The 16,903-nt window shown below is 33.9% G+C and overlaps 2 protein-coding genes across 3 annotated transcripts in view; one reads left to right on the top strand and one right to left on the bottom strand.

The window, feature by feature from the left end:
• Positions 1-1,482: 1,482 nt before the first annotated feature.
• Positions 1,483-11,773, top strand: LOC142336997 (uncharacterized). 2 transcript variants are annotated; one of them, XM_075386007.1, is made up of 3 exons: positions 1,483-1,876; positions 5,745-5,921; positions 11,298-11,773. In XM_075386007.1, exons 1-3 carry the CDS (start codon positions 1,714-1,716, stop codon positions 11,489-11,491), a joined length of 534 nt encoding a protein of 177 aa, XP_075242122.1. In that variant the 5' UTR covers positions 1,483-1,713; the 3' UTR covers positions 11,492-11,773. The 2 variants fall into 2 exon arrangements, with proteins under 2 accessions (XP_075242122.1, XP_075242121.1); XM_075386006.1 differs by lacking the exon at positions 1,483-1,876 and adding an exon at positions 3,110-3,494.
• A 4,167-nt stretch (positions 11,774-15,940) lies between these two features.
• The window catches only part of LOC142336996 (uncharacterized), a 46,242-nt gene continuing 45,279 nt past the window's right edge, over positions 15,941-16,903 (bottom strand). The window contains exon 4 of the mRNA XM_075386004.1: positions 15,941-16,646. Within this exon, the coding sequence (XP_075242119.1) occupies positions 16,524-16,646 (123 nt within the window). The 3' untranslated portion in view covers positions 15,941-16,523. The remainder of the gene's footprint in view (positions 16,647-16,903) is intronic.

The raw sequence follows: 16,903 nt of genomic DNA, 5'->3' as shown, positions 1-16,903 counted from the left end.
ATCGTTAAAACTGCAAAATATGAAAAATAATCATTTATCAATCAATGAATTGAATTTGCGAACTCATTTGACCTTTTACAAAGAACACTTAGTGACAGGAAAAGAAAACGACAACAAAAAGGAACTGGAATGAACCAAATATCCCCCAATTACTTGTGAAAGCAAAAATCGTGAATGGATCAAACAAAAATCAGTAAGAGAAATTAGTGAATGGATTCACAAAAATCAGTATGCGGGACGACGTGTGTTGACTCAGGTAAGTATCTTACATCATCTAATAGAATTAAATGATCAATAGGAAAAATTACACTGCAAAAATTACCCGAAAACAAGCAGATTTGGTTAATTTTTTTGGGTCCATTTTTTACGGACTAGAGTTAGGGCCCATGTTTTAAGGATAGATTTTTGAGCGATAGTGGAAAACAGTGACCTTTAGTTCAAATTTGGCGAATTTAATTCAAAATTGACCCGTCTCATTTGTCCACCATATGTGTTTTTGAGCTACAGTCGAACCAAACGCAGAAAACAATGGATTCCTTGTTGAATAGCCGGGAGACCTCTTATTAAAGAGTATTGGTAACAGGCCAATAAAATAAACATAATAAACGTTAATAAACAACAAAACTTTGTTATTTTTCAAGGAAACAAATTGTTTCCAAGTATAACTAATCATTAGAACTTGTCATAAACACTCAGCGGCCCATAACACCTTGATTTCCTTGAAATTTCAAGATCAGTCCAATTGTAACCTCTACTACTGCTTTACAGCTGTTAGTCAGCAAATACGTAACAGTAAATTTAAAGACGATCTTCCACGCATTACCCGTTAGAGCAAGTGCATACAATTCTCAATGGGAATATAGGGGATTGAGCGTAATTAAGAAGTCATTCTTTAATATATAAAGTAGATTTTAATTATTAAATTGGAGCAAATTTGCTCAAAATGGAGAAATTTATGGGGTCTGCTCTATATGGTTTGAAGTTTAACGCTGTTCTTGACTTGATACTTGTCGTGGTGGGAGCATTATTTTTTACACTAATGTCATTATGATTTACAGAAGTCATGACATTTCCAGAAGAAATATAAAATTAATATTTCATTAAGGGCGCCTGCCTTCATGATTATCAAAAAACAATTTTTTACTAAATTTGTAGTCCTGAATGAGTTTCACGTAATCAAAAGACAAACTGTTCTTTAAAACTCAACAAAAACGTAATATGTGCAAAATTGCCAAACTCATGAACAAATTGCAAATTTATGTATAGAAGCCAAAAAAATGATTCAAAATCACTGTACAGTTCGCTGAATCAAAAATACCCACTTGAAGATATTTTGAAAAGTGAAGTAGTCAAGCTTAACCGTGTCACTTTGAATCTCAAAGTACTCCATGTTCACATTTAAGTGGCTACCACTGACAACAGTAATTTGCAAACATGTGACGAATAAAATTTTGTACTTTCTTCGTCGCACTTGAACATCAATGAAAATTGTGTTAAAAGGTTAACAAATTATTTGAGCTTAACGAAAACAAAATTACTTTTACAGTGAAAAAATGAAAACATTTTTTTTCAAATATTTGATTTGAGCTTTATGAAAACACAAAACCAAAATTCTTGAGTTCAATCACATTGGTATTGAGTTACGTTTGAGGGGATAAAACCAAAAAAAATTTGGTATTTTATTTGAGCACGTTCACCGGCAACAACCAAAGAATGAACAAAATAAGTCAAACCGAGTCGTATCTTCACTTGGCCGCCGGTTTCTTTGGTGTCAGTTTCATTTTGACCTTCTTTGCGCACCCACCGTATGGGTGGAAGTACGGCGATGTCCACGGGGGTCTATGGCAAGTATGCGGGACGACGTGTGTTGACTCAGGTAAGTATCTTACATCATCTAATAGAATTAAATGATCAATAGGAAAAATTACACTGCAAAAATTACACGAAAACAAGCAGATTTGGTTAATTTTTTTGGGTCCATTTTTTACGGACTAAAGTTACGGCCCATGTTTTAAGGATAGATTTTTGAGCGATAGTGGAAAACAGTGACCTTTAGTTCAAATTTAGCGAATTTAATTCAAAATTGACCCGTCTCATTTGTCCACCATATGTGTTTTTGAGCTACAGTCGAACCAAACGCAGAAAACAATGGATTCCTTGTTGAATAGCCGGGAGACCTCTTATTAAAGAGTATTGGTAACAGGCCAATAAAATAAACATAATAAACGTTAATAAACAACAAAACTTTGTTATTTTTCAAGGAAACAAATTGTGTCCAAGTATAACTAATCATTAGAACTTGTCATAAACACTCAGCGGCCCATAACACCTTGATTTCCTTGAAATTTCAAGATCAGTCCAATTGTAACCTCTACTACTGCTTTGCAGCTGTTACTCAGCAAATACGTAACAGTAAATTTAAAGACGATCTTCCACGCATTACCCGTTAGAGCAAGTGCATACAATTCTCAATGGGAATATAGGGGATTGAGCGTAATTAAGAAGTCATTCTTTAATATATAAAGTAGATTTTAATTATTAAATTGGAGCAAATTTGCTCAAAATGGAGAAATTTATGGGGTCTGCTCTATATGGTTTGAAGTTTAACGCTGTTCTTGACTTGATACTTGTCGTGGTGGGAGCATTATTTTTTACACTAATGTCATTATGATTTACAGAAGTCATGACATTTCCAGAAGAAATATAAAATTAATATTTCATTAAGGGCGCCTGCCTTCATGATTATCAAAAAACAATTTTTTACTAAATTTGTAGTCCTGAATGAGTTTCACGTAATCAAAAGACAAACTGTTCTTTAAAACTCAACAAAAACGTAATATGTGCAAAATTGCCAAACTCATGAACAAATTGCAAATTTATGTATAGAAGCCAAAAAAATGATTCAAAATCACTGTACAGTTCGCTGAATCAAAAATACCCACTTGAAGATATTTTGAAAAGTGAAGTAGTCAAGCTTAACCGTGTCACTTTGAATCTCAAAGTACTCCATGTTCACATTTAAGTGGCTACCACTGACAACAGTAATTTGCAAACATGTGACGAATAAAATTTTGTACTTTCTTCGTCGCACTTGAACATCAATGAAAATTGTGTTAAAAGGTTAACAAATTATTTGAGCTTAACGAAAACAAAATTACTTTTACAGTGAAAAAATGAAAACATTTTTTTTCAAATATTTGATTTGAGCTTTATGAAAACACAAAACCAAAATTCTTGAGTTCAATCACATTGGTATTGAGTTACGTTTGAGGGGATAAAACCAAAAAATTTGGCATTTTATTTGAGCACGTTCACCGGCAACAACCAAAGAATGAACAAAATAAGTCAAACCGAGTCGTATCTTCACTTGGCCGCCGGTTTTTTTGGTGTCAGTTTCATTTTGACCTTCTTTGCGCACCCACCGTATGGGTGGAAGTACGGCGATGTCCACGGGGGTCTATGGCAAGCATGCGGGACGACGTGTGTTGACTCAGGTAAATGTCTTACATCATCTAATAGAATTACATCATCAATAGGAAGAACCTAATTGTCGTTACGCCGCAAAACGTACCCGAAAACAAGCAAATTTGCTTAATTTTTTCGGGTCCATGTTTTACGGACTAGAGTTACGGCCCATATTTTAAGGATAAGCGATTTATAAGCGATTGTGGAAAACGGAGACAATTTGTTCAATTTTGGCGAATTTAGTTCAAATTTGAGGCACATCGAAGATATCCATCGCATTTGCCCGCATAAAGGATCTTTATTCCAGTATAGCACATCTGGACCTTCCAAATTTTTTGCAAAATACGATCCACAAGGCTCTTGATATCAAAAAGTTTCAAGGTCTCAAAGAGATTCTAGCTTCTGAAAAAGAATCCGCCCGACTTTTCTCCGAGTCTGTTTGACAAGCTGAAGCATGGTTTTCTGCTCCCCTCATTCCCAAGCTTGGGCTTCATATGGCACCAAATGATTTTAGAGTTAGTGCAAAATACAGGTTGGGTGTCCCTGTCTACGACGCGGAAAAGAAGCGCCCGTTCTGTAAAACAGGAGTTCCTGACATCTATGGTGATCATGCCATTGCGTGTTATGGTCAAGAAGACGCAATTGCAAGACATGACAGGATTAAAAAAAATAGTTTCAGCTTGCTCTTCTTCGAACCTATCTCCATCAGTTGGAAAAATAACCTCATTCCAGAAAGCCAATCACGCCCCGGAGACACCTTTGTCCGGCTTGGAAAGTGAGAAACCTGCTGCGTTGGATGTATGTGTTACTTCGTCGCTGCATTCCAACTCTCTCACTAATGCGGGCACAAAGGCAGGATACTCATATGATGCGGCAGATGATCGCAAATATTGCCGACGATACCTGTGTAAAACGGGAATCACATTTGTTCTTCTTGCAATCGAACTCCATGGTTGCATATCTGCAACTTTAAAAAAAACACTCAAGCGTTTGGCTCTGTTAAGTGAAAATCTTTTTTTTTAGGCACAGGGGTTGTAGGTAGCCTTCTGTAAATTCATACAGTCCTTGTTAATCACGGCTATCCGGGAATCAGTAACAATCATATTAGCACGAGCTCCATAATTGACTATCTGATGTTTTAAATACTCGCCCAAACAGAGGTGAGATTGCTTGATTCACTTTATAGTCAAGGGGTCTGCCTCGATGATTTTGGAAAGTAGTGATATAAATCGCGAACAAATGTGACAAAAACTTGTCACATTTTTCAACGATTTCGTTAAATCAACCAAAAAAAGCCAAATGTACGTTTCGCAGCGTAATGGTTAGAGCATTATGGTAACGGTTCTATTTCTTTTAACCCCAGATTAATTTTACCCCTCATATCTTAACCTCATATCATTTTAGTCCTCTATCATTTCATCCCGCCAATTAGCAGTCAAAATTAAATGTATGTTTTGTCATAATTAATTGGAAAAATTAATCTCATGTTCGGTTGTGATAGTTTAATATGATGTCCTACAGACCACTGAGGCATGGCCATGGCCCGCGAGGCAGGCATTGCCAAGTGATGATTTTACTAAATTAATAGTCTTAATTTCATAATTAGTCCTAATATTATAATTACATTTTCGTAATAAGATTTAAATCGGGTTGAAATGATAGAGGGGTTAAATAATAGTGGGGTTGAATGATTGAGGGGGGAATGAATCGGTGTAAAATGGTAGGGGGTTTAGTGAATGGGCATGAAAAAACTGGACACCATGGCAACTGGTACTTTGGCCCCTTTCAAAACAGAAACCGTAATATGAGTCAGTCAGATAAAGTTTCTCATATCTTAGAGTAGATTTTTTTTTGTTTTTCACAGTTCTTTTTCCGTAACAACTGAGCGTTACTATGCACACAATTAAGCTAAAATTTTATCAACAGAGCTATCTAAATGTCGAAACAAATTCTTTGTTTGGCAATTATGAACATGTATTAAAGTAAAATTTCATCCAGTTACCTTAAAATTTGCAAAGAAAAGTTCATCTTACATAAATATCATTTAAACAGCTCTTATCTTTATTCAGTATTTTAAAAAAATAAGTGTTTCACTATCAGCATATTACATGAAAAGTTAATTTTGCTAGATCGCGCAAATATCTTAAAATAAGGTTAATCTTGAAAGTTTTCTATTTCGAAAATCTTGGGAGCAAAATTAAGCCCTGAGAATCTTGCAATATTAACTTTTGTTTCCGCTATTACGAAAATATCAACCAATCACAGTTCACTATTTTCAGCGGATACAGGTGAGCTGAGGGCAGCCCAAGCTTTCTTCATCCTGGATCACTTGGTTTGTCTAATTTTCTGCGCAGTTCTTGTTGTGTCACTGCTTACGGCGAGAGGACTCCTCCAAACTCCAGCCTTGAGACTAAGTTGGCTGGTTCCCGTGGCTACAATAATTGGCTTCATACATTGTAAGTGTTCGGAAAAATCGTCCCAAAGTTAGTTTTTTGTTGTGGTACCAATGATTAATTTTGTATAAAAAGAGGTTCTAATTATACTTTTTTGCCAAGGTAATAACGCAAGAACAACTGTTTGAACTTTTTAATTTTGTGTTTTACAGCAGGTAGGCACTTAAAACTAGGTAGAACTATGCTAAAAGTTTTGCCATCAGCTTAACACAGTTTTGAAGTTCAATTTCAAAATCAGGTTATTGTGTTAAATTTGTGAGTTGTGACAATGCAAAAACGATGGCGCGGTGCATGACAACTTTGAACAACTACATGCCTACATCGAACAATATATGCCAGCTTTAAAAGAGAATCGCAACTAGTCTTCTTCGGGCAAACAAAAATTTGCAGCAAGATTGATTGCTTTTTGATTCAGTCAGCTTATTTATAAAAATGATAAACCGTTGTCTTGATGAATCGATCCACCGCGAACATTCTGGCCAGATTTTGAAAGCAATCTTTTTTGTAAATAGATTCATGCATTATTAAAAAATGGCTTACGAGTTTAGAGAGGTTTTAAGCGCCTTAGAGTATTTTCCATATATCGAAATTTGGCGGAAATCCCGTACCAAACAGTAGAGGAAATCGGCAGTGGGAAATGATAACTTGAATTCTCGCCTTGCGATCTGTTTTCAATATCATATCTGGGTATCAAAAACCCAATTTCCAATATTCACGGTTGTGCACATGCCAACATGGTATGGCACAAGCCTACGTATCTGGAAATATGAGGTTTGATCCACATGGACGCACATATTTCCCCTGAAATTAAACTTGGCCTAAGACTCACAAAACATAATTGACTTAATCCAGTATAACAATAAACAGATTCCCACAGTATTTAGATTGAATCGATTGTAACGTCATGTTTAGTAAGATACCTCAGAAAATTTTCAGAAAATTGATTTTGGTTCTTGATCAATCACAAAAATAAAAAATTAATATTTGTCATATGTCACTGAAAGTCAAAGAAGTTGTAAATCAGCGATGATTGTATGGAGTGTGAAAATAAAAAAGCTAATACTTATCACATGTCACTGAAAGTCAAAGAAGTTGTAAATCAACGATGATTGTATGAAAAAATTGTAAGTCAACGATGATTGTATGGATTTGTAAATCAACGATGATTGTATGGAGTGTAAATCAACGATGATTGTACCCTGTAGTAACTGGGTATATAAAAGGGCCAAGATTTGTGCCTATTGCAACTGTTGTCAACCATCATTTCTAATTGGGGGTTAACCAAGGCATTGCTGAGATAATTTTTATTTCAGTAAATTTAGAAGGACAACCATAAGAACAAGATATTTTTACAGAGCTTTTAAATTTTAGTAAAGATGAGAAAATTTTAGAGGAAATTAAGCAGAAGCTTATCAATCTTAATAACCAGAAAGTTTGACAGAAAGTTGTTAGTATATTCTATTAAAAGGGACACAACTTTTTCAAACGTCAGATGGTTTGACACACGGCTAAGGGTTGGAGAATCAAAAAATTAACTATAGAGCAAACAAGGCTGCCGCCAATAAAGAAGCAGAATAATAATGAAACACTTTTGTCAGAAAGCGCAGGAGGTTTAATCAGAACAATCAATGGGGGAAACATGGCTTAGTTGAACAACAAAAAGCTGAGAGACAAAGATAATTGTCGTTCTTTCAAGCAGCAAGCAATAATTCTTAATCTAAAGAACAGCTAAACTCTGGAGCAAAAGATTTATATGGTTAAGGATAAAAATTTATCCATTGAAACTGACAAAGAGTTCTGTTTGGTAAGGAATTAAAGATAAAAAATAGAAACCAATTACTTTTCCCTTTTAAGGAAACTGACAGTTTTGTCTTTTACAAAAAGACGAATAAAAATATGCTTTCAAGAGATTGAGATTTACTTAGCTTATAGGGAATTTATGAGCTTATAGTACAAACACTTATAACATAATAATTTTCAAAGTTTATTTGCATTGGATTGAAAATAAATGAATATGTAGTACGAGGTTGTGAGAAAATTGAAATGAATAACCCAAATAGAACTGCAATAGCGGGCCCATTTGGGACAAAAGCGCACGATGTCTTAGAAGCAATTCATAATGATATACTAGGCGTATTAGTCAAAAAGTATATGATGGCAACCGATATACTATTGACTTCGTAGACGGTATAACTAGAAATCAGCACGTTTATTTCCTAAGCACAATAGATGAAACATTAGAAAACGTTGAGCATTTTTTTTCAGATATAGATAATCCTCGATTGTTAGTTTGCGATAGTGCCGGCGCGCTTGTTTCGAACAAGATAAAGCAGTTATGAAGAAAAAGGCAGAAGGCTAGAGTTTGCAGCATGTTATAACCCCACAAAAAAACTGTAAGTTGGAGCGTAACTGTTGAACAATAACATCACTGGCGAGATGCCTAAGTGACCAATCACGAAATGATAAGATATGCTGCCTTTACTCAATAAACACGACAATTGAAATCAAAAGTTTGTTTCCACTTAGGGAAAAAACACCATCCAAATTAACACACGGAGAACAACCGGGCCTTGGGTCGCTACAATTTTATGTTGTTCAGCTATATTGATAAAATATTCCAAGAAAAATTCAGTGTATTTAACAAAAAAATAGTTTTGGAAACATCAGATAAGAGCAGAATTTGTCTTATTGGCGTAAATAATAAAAAATGTATATTTTAAGTTCCAAATTCGAGAAGCGTAACATTCAACAAAGTCGAAAATTTCTTTAGTCTGGGTCAAATGAGATAATAACAAGAAGCAAATCTGAATCAAGTAGCATTCTTAAGTGAAATCAAAAGAAGATATCTTGATACCTTAGTCAACAGAAGAAACAATAGAGGATGAAAATTGGTTTGCAGCAACTCAGGCAGATTATACTTGTTTAGTTTAAAATAACTCGATATAAACCAACAACTGCTAGCAAAAGATAACAACCATTAGAATCAATTTAAATTATGCAAGGTGAATGGACTTTGAGCTCACTCAAATGAACATAAAGACAGCATACTAGCATGAACTCCAGGGCTTTAAAGAATAAAATAGTCAAGAGAAGCCTTTAGTCTTCATACGGGTTGAACGAATTTGCACGAACTGGTACCTAACAATTGAAAGATTGTTAGGGGTTTTTGGTTTAACTCCATCTATTCTGGATTAGTGTTTCATTGTAAAAAGTGGCGAAAATGATATTAAAGGAATTATCTGTTCTTGGGTAGATGATAAGGTTATTTTTGGAATGTGTTGAAATTTTCCAAAAATTTCAGAAGCAAATTTAGTGATAAGTTCAAATTAAGTAGCTTTAATGACCATGGTTGGTTCTTGAACTTTAATAATAAAGGACAGGAAACAAAATAAGGCGAAGTTAAAATGTTTATATTAACAAGTTACAAAAGAAGTGCAAAATTAGTGACCCTAGGACATTGAAAACACATTTGGATGTTCTTTCGCTGACTTCAAAATTCTATTTACTATAAATAGGAAGCAAGGAAAAGCGGTCTTTTGACTATAGAGGAATAAGAGGATGTTTAGGCAATTTGAAGTTGACCACTGGACCGGACCTTGAAAATAAATATAATCTTTTGAATTTACCAGCAGAAAGTCCGGAGAACAACTTCGAAATGTCAGAAAAATGCGTCTGCTTTTTTGAAGGCTACCTGAAAAACTGATTTACGGATAGTGTGATGAGTTGGATCCAAAAAGGAGTTTAGATCCTGCGAACGGCGGATAACTTGTACAATTTAAAAAGTACGGGTGGTTATTGTTTCATGCTTGTCAAGAATTTAGGATCATTCAGCAGGTCTAGTAAACTACAAAAGTGCGTATCCCAAAGCAGAGATTGAACTGAGCGAAGTAGTAGAGGCAAGTACGGAGACGGTAATTTTAGCAAAACTTTTGGAGGAAATGAACACAGATAAGCAGTCTTTGCAAGTGCATGGAGGTAATCAAGCAAGTTTCGCTCTCAATAGTAATTCTTTTGAGCAATGGTAGGTTAGTCACTTCGCATTAAAAGTGTTGAATATTTTTCGTTTTTGCCCCCAGTACGTTATGAACCCCCCGTTGGAAATCAGTTCCCATTACATAGTAAGTCAATATATAAATATATTGCATGTGCGTCTAGGGGGCGCAAATAATTTGTACCCAAGAATCTGGGGTGGTGGAGGTACAAACTAAGAAAAATTGTAGTGTTTCTCATTTGGAACTTGGTCTAGACCAGACTTATAGATCTGAACTACTTGTCAAAGAATCAAATTCAGTCAGACACTGGAATGTGTTCTACTCAAAACAAAAGTTTTGCAGAGAATACTAGTTTCACTTTTTCGTGATGTTCTCCTGTGTTCAGAAACTTAATATGATTTGAGGGTTATTAAAATTGTAACATATTTTGTTTGAAACTAAAAATGTATATTGGCTTGATTCCATGCACCAGCTGATTAACATTTGTGTCGTTGAGAAAACTATTCTAATTTCACCTGCCCTTTATACTGATATTTTTCACAACTGTCCCGTTTTAGCAATAAAATTGATACCTTTTATTTTCGAAAGTCACCCAGAGTTTCAAAAAGTTGTAGATCAACAATGATTGTATGGGGTGTAAAAAGTTGGTAGTGACTGGGTATATAAATGGGCGGAGATTTGTGCCTATTGGCACTGTTGCCGACCATCATTTCTACTTGAAATATTCGAGTACCAGGTTTGTCTCTAACTGGTACTCAAATATCAGAGCTTTAAGATAAGTAATCGTCCCGTTCGTGTTTTCGTCACCTGTCCTACGGTTTTCGCTGATTTAATTCAATTATGTTTTTTATTCAAAAAAGCAACTATTTTAGGGTAACTCTATTGTCGTTTTGGTATCACGACAATTAAATCAGAGACCACATTTAAAAGGAAATTCATTTCAAGGCATTCTATTGATCAAGTATTTTTGAAACCTTAGTTTTTGTAATCATACTATTTTTTAGTTAAATGTCACTTTCGAGTAAATTTGAACAAAATAATCGTAAAAATTTGTTGATTAAAATCACGCAATTGAAATGTAGACACCGCCTACTCATCAAATTTTGCACTCATAACTAGGCATCATAACATGCAACAAACCACTATGATGCAGTGAAAAGAATCTAGTTCACAATTTTATTACACGATAGAAATCTGTCCCCGAAATCTGCCACAGTAACCGAAATAGGATAATTCTTTCAATCAATTTGTTTCATTTTTATTAGATCTTCTGTTTTGTCGTGAAAGGCCAGACAAATTTCAGGGTGCTGTAATCGAAAGCCATGCGTGTCAATTCACAATTTGGTCTTTTAAATATCACGTCCGCATCCTCTAATTTTAATTTCAGTCGCTTTCCTGCTGACTGCATGCATTACGATGACAGTGGAGTACAAGAAATACAATGACGACTACTCGACTGGCATCAGTTTTAGCTGGGGCACTATCGTGCCGTGGCTCGGGTCTCTCGCTTCACTCACTCTGTTACCAGTACTACTGTTTGCAGTATACATGGAAAAAAGCGAGAAGATTGAAGGCGTATGACGACCAAAATAATGCATTTGAAACAAAGGAATTTCTCAGTAAACAACTATTCTGAAATCAAAGGGAGAAAGACAATAGTGAGGCGATAGCAACTTTTCAACTTATAAAACAATCATCGACTAATATCACTACCAAAATTGAACTGATTTCTCGTTATAAAACTTTATTCATGACTAGTTATAACCATTACCTAATCCATGACTCCCTCACGCCCGCATTCTTGACATGCATCTAAGATTTGATATCCAAATTTCACAATAGTATAGTATTAAACAAATCTAATGATTTTTTCTGCAAAGAACTCGTGAAAAAGTCAAGGTAACTCTTAGCTGAACTTTAACTAAGTCCGAACTTAGAAAACTCGGTTACGGTAAATTTCCTTTTAATTTTTTGTATCAAAAGTTTAGAGGAAGCGAAATTGACATTATTATATGAAAACTTTCGATACTTGACCGGGTCGAGAAATAAATCATATATTATGGAAAAAAACGGTTATAAGCTGTGAAAAATTAATAGTCTCTACAAAAATTTTACACACTTTAACCGTGAACGCGAGTAATCTGTCGAGATTACATAAGACAAACCGTAAAACTCCAAAACTGTGTCAGCCCTATTGTGTCGACCCCAATTGTCATAACTATATGCTCAACTGCGTACTTTTTTGTTCCATCACTTTTTGACGATCTTTTTTCCGGTCTTGACGTAAAAAGACATCAATTGTATCACTAGAAAGACAGTCGAGCATAAATTGTTTCTGTTCTTTTTGGCGCAGTTATCGAGGTTCAAAGTTTTGTGGCCAATCGCCTATTTCTGGCTGTTTTGTTTACTTTTTCCCTGATTTTTAACCAAATTATGATCAAATTTGCTATCACGTTTTATGACGATGCGGTTATTTGACGATGCGTTTATTTGTTCTAGTTTTAAAGATATAAAGAGGGTTGCTGAGTTGTTTGATCCTACATTGTAGCTATATTTAAGCTGAATGAAAAAATTTTATTCATCCTGAAGTAGTAAATAAACAGATAAAATTACTACTTTCAAAGTGTTCAAATGTTTTACAATTCTTTTCAAGGGGAGAAAGAAAATAAAAGTGTGCTTAAACTATTTTTCCGTTTCTAGAGTAAGTTCTTATAATGCTGAAACACGTATTCTACATGTGCATAGATGATATTGTTTGATACCAGGTTTTTTAGCTATTGTTTTATTCTTTTTTGAACTAGTCTGTCTAGAAAACTGAGGAGATTCTTGGACTCCTTTGATAATTGTTACTTTCAATTATTGTAACTTTGTATAATTATTGATAGGTCGCACTGACAATGAGAGCTCTCGTTAATGTGATAATTGACAAAGCAACAAAAAAATCTCTCTTAAATGAACAAATGTTCAGAAAGCAAAATAATTTTTGTGAAAACCCAAAGCATCGTAGCAATGCTAAAAAACTATCACTTAAATCATAAAGAAACAATAAAGATTTATTTTTAGTTTTTCAGCAAAAAGTGGGACCTGTGTTTACTGAGATCAAGCTACAAGAACACTCCATCCATTTTTTGTAAACAAATAATTTCAAAAGTCAAATCAAGCATAACCGCTCAACCTATAAAAAATATGTTGAGTAACTTGCAACCTCGTAACACCAGTTGAACCTGTCATTTGTTAAATTAAGTCATATAACTACAAAATAACGCAGAGTACAGGTAGAAATAAAAATTTCACGTAATTTGCTTTACAAAAACACAGTGTTGAAACCTTGAAACCCATAAGCTTTCCTCAGAAAACACAACGGTTGTTCATTTGGTTGTCAATTTGGTGTAAAATAGTACAAATTGGGCCTCGATTTGAGATCATTTGTGTCTGTAATTAAAATAAAAATACAATCATTAATTTATTTGCAAAAATTCACGATGACAGCAAAACTAGCCTTGCTAATGCTGCGCTTTCATATTATTGGGTTAAAAAATATAGATAACAAATATAAAAGATGCATTTTAAAATTTTATCGAGTTGAATCAGCAGAACAATAGCAATAACACGGTTCACTTCCACAAAACTCTCTTAGAAAAACGAATTTAAAAAAACTATGTATAATTTATGTCAGCATTTTTTATGACTCCATCTTCGGCTAAGGTAAGTAGAATAGGCTAAAGACGCAAGCGTGGTTCCGTTTTGTTCAAAATAGGCTAATTTTTAAAGAAAATCTAAAATATTAGCCAAAAAACTAGATCTAACAGTTCAGCAACACTCTTCTATCGTTAATGGACAAACTATTATTTTTTTACAATTTTAAATTACTCTTAGAAATTGACGAAACGGTGTGCAAAACACGGAATATATGAACAAATACAACGGAAATTGGTCGAATGTTTACAAAATATGAACCTCATTAACAGTTTGCAAAGCTAAAGTTCTAAAAATTAAAAATTTTTATTACACATTCTACGCTTGACCGGATTTCGAATGAATGATACAGTCAACATCTCTGTACAGTGACTATATCGATCGACCAAACCTAACTGAACGAAAAGAACATCAATGAGCATTTAGCAACCCCCCATAAGTGGGGTCAGAAAAAAGAGGCATGGGCAAACTACCGATTAAGCCTATAAATGCAGCAATCACTAATTGTTTGCTTTGAAAATCTTGCCTATTTTGTCAGTCATTGTTCCTATTTTCAATTGAAGAGCCACTTTTGGGAATAGGAAATATTGTTCTTGAGAATATTAAGTACTTTTCAATGAGAAAGGGCGTTTTAATTGACATTCAAAACAACTGAGCCTCGAATATCAAATATAGTGACATCTACTCTAAAAATTCAATAGGGCCCCGTATAGAAAATGGTGCAAAATCAACTAAATTGAAAAAATTATTTATCTATTTTTTTGTAATATCACTTTGTGACAGATTTTGAGAAAATCTTCTTCGCACTTTTTAAATTGTTTTTAAAAGGGAATTCTGTTATGAACAAAACAAATTTTCTCGATTTGCATAGCTCACGTACAAGAAACATTTTTAAAATTTACAAAAATCAATTTATCTAGTAAAAACGCACGTTCAGAGATATGTCTCAAACGAATCGGAGCAAATTCAATCTTAAAAAATTGGTTTATTTTCCCAAAAAAAAAACAAACTGAACATTTTTGGTAGCAAGTGGCAGTGGCTTGTAATTTAAAGAGTAAAAAGCTCAGGCATATTCCATGCAAGCAAATTGAAAAAAAAGGTTTTGGTCAAAATATTTACAGTATCACAATATAAATAACTTTGTGGATAACACAATTAAATGATGCAGTAAGTCAAAATAACCATAAGCCTTGAACTTAAAAAACTATTTGGATTAACTTGGAATTTCCTGGGAAGCTATTTGTACCTGTCAGCCTTGAGAGTAAGTCATAAGAATGCCAAATTTGTTTTCTTAAGTTTTGAAGAAATTACAAGAAGAAACGAGCCCATCAGGTTCTATTTATCTATCATATCTCTTAGATAGAGTAATAATGTGAAATTAGTTATTGTTTTTTTTTATTATCATATCAAATTGCCCACGAAAAACGCACTCTTTCCCGAGTCACAAATGAACAGTGATTAGAAGCAAAGGCTAAATGAAAGGAAAACAGAATTAATGGTTTTCAAAAATGAAAAGTCACCAACTGTCAATTGAACTGAATTTAAAAGTCATTCATTGAAACCAACAGATGAAAGCAATAAACAAACAAATTAGATGGGGCATAAAAGATTTTTTTTCGAACCAAATATGACAGTGCTCATAAACTACTTCTTGAAAATAAAATACTTCCCGCATTACTTCAAATAGCGAAAACTTCATCAAATAAACTTTTTGACATTGTCCAATAAACAAATATACGAGACCAAAAAAAATTCAGAAAAAATGCATACGCTGAAATCAACGTAATTAATAGTACATATGATTTTTCTCTCACAACAAAATGTAAATCAAAATGTAGTCCAAATTCAATTAAAAGATGTAGTCCAATTATTCCATTTACAAACTTTGTTTGTAAATGGAATAAACTTCCAAGCGTTCTAAAGAAGGAAAAATTAAAGAAAACATTAAAAAAATAAAAGAAGAGATGCAAAAAAAAAGACACGAACGGGTTCCAATGGACAAAAAAATTGAAGGCTTGAAAAGTTTATTTTTATAAAATAATTCACGAAAACTAGAAACTGAACCTTTTAATATTATAATTAGTTTTTCAAAGGAAAGATAAAGTATGTTTGATTTAAAATATTACAACATGTAACTTTATCTTTGTGGTTATTCAAATTTACATGTTTGAGATCTTAAAAAAATTCAAATTAGCATTCCGTAACCCATGTCAATTAAAAGATGCAATGCGAAATTGCATGCAAGTTTTACCACTTTGGATAAATCATGGTCTTAAAAGAGATGGGGTAAAAACCATTGTGATTAAACTCAATATTGTACAAAAATATCAATTATGTTAGCTAAGCGAGTTGTACCGCAGGGGCAAAAACAGTTAGTTCCGGAATCCTTTCCAAAATTAAATCTCATGTTTAACAACTTTGTCGAGAATCAACCTAAAAAGCAACAGATATTGAAATTTTTGAGGGATATATGATTTGAGAAAAAATTGTTGGATACAAAATATTCAGATTCACTACATAATTTAATCATGATGGCCTTTTTGTAACACTCACATTCTAATTATTGTTTCATTTATAAATATAGCTATGATTATTCAATAGTCTTTTCAACGACTGCACCCCAACCCCATAGGCAAAAGCATATAGATATTCTTGAACAGAGTTTACTCCAGAATTTAATGGAACGCAGTGCTATTTGCGGGTATCATATCCATTTTAGTTCATCTGCAATTTCGGCCAATTTGAACAAATAGATGATCATTAACATTTATCTAACTTATTGCAATTCTCTAATCGGCAGTAAATGGGGGAGATTGTTGAAAAAATCCAAATTATATTTCTCGTTCAGGTTAAGTTGCATGTTTTTACAGTTTGTCCTATTCTATTTTATCCAATTGTTTCTTGGGGATGTGGTGCGTTACATAATGTCTAGTATAGGGTGGTTTGTGATTGGGTTCTGGTTACCCCTCTCCTCTAGCCACTCCAGCACTCTCTCCCTCTGACTCTGGAACTGAGGTCTTGTCAGCAACGTCATCGACACCTACAATGCGCCATTTTTTTTAAAGGTGCATCCTACAATTATAAAATGTTTGATCAATTCAGTAACCAATATAGCAATTCAATACCCCATAAGTAGAAATTGAAAGGCTTTCCTAAAACCAGTCTACACCAACTCAACAAAAGAGACGTTCGCCCAGCTAGCTCCGATGTTCTAATCATAGACATAATGTAGATACCACCTACAGAACCCAATTATTTTAGCATTGATGGGTTACAATGAATTTGTCGTTGAGACTG

The sequence above is a fragment of the Convolutriloba macropyga genome, chromosome 3, assembly GCF_964194025.1.
Source record: "Convolutriloba macropyga chromosome 3, txConMacr16.3, whole genome shotgun sequence".
Taxonomy (NCBI): domain Eukaryota; kingdom Metazoa; phylum Xenacoelomorpha; order Acoela; family Convolutidae; genus Convolutriloba; species Convolutriloba macropyga.
The sequence above is the reverse complement of the archived record's forward strand: the minus strand, read 5'-3'. Positions and strand labels throughout refer to the sequence as shown.

What these genes read in the sequence shown, in the direction of transcription:
- LOC142336997 (XM_075386007.1), top strand. Translation starts at nt 1,714, where the DNA reads ATGAACAAAATAAGTCAAACCGAGTCGTATCTTCACTTGGCCGCCGGT. An exon ending in GACGACGTGTGTTGACTCAG is followed by an intron (nt 1,877 to 5,744) that starts GTAAGTATCTTA and finishes CACTATTTTCAG; the next exon opens with CGGATACAGGTGAGCTGAGG. An exon ending in AATAATTGGCTTCATACATT is followed by an intron (nt 5,922 to 11,297) that starts GTAAGTGTTCGG and finishes TTTTAATTTCAG; the next exon opens with TCGCTTTCCTGCTGACTGCA.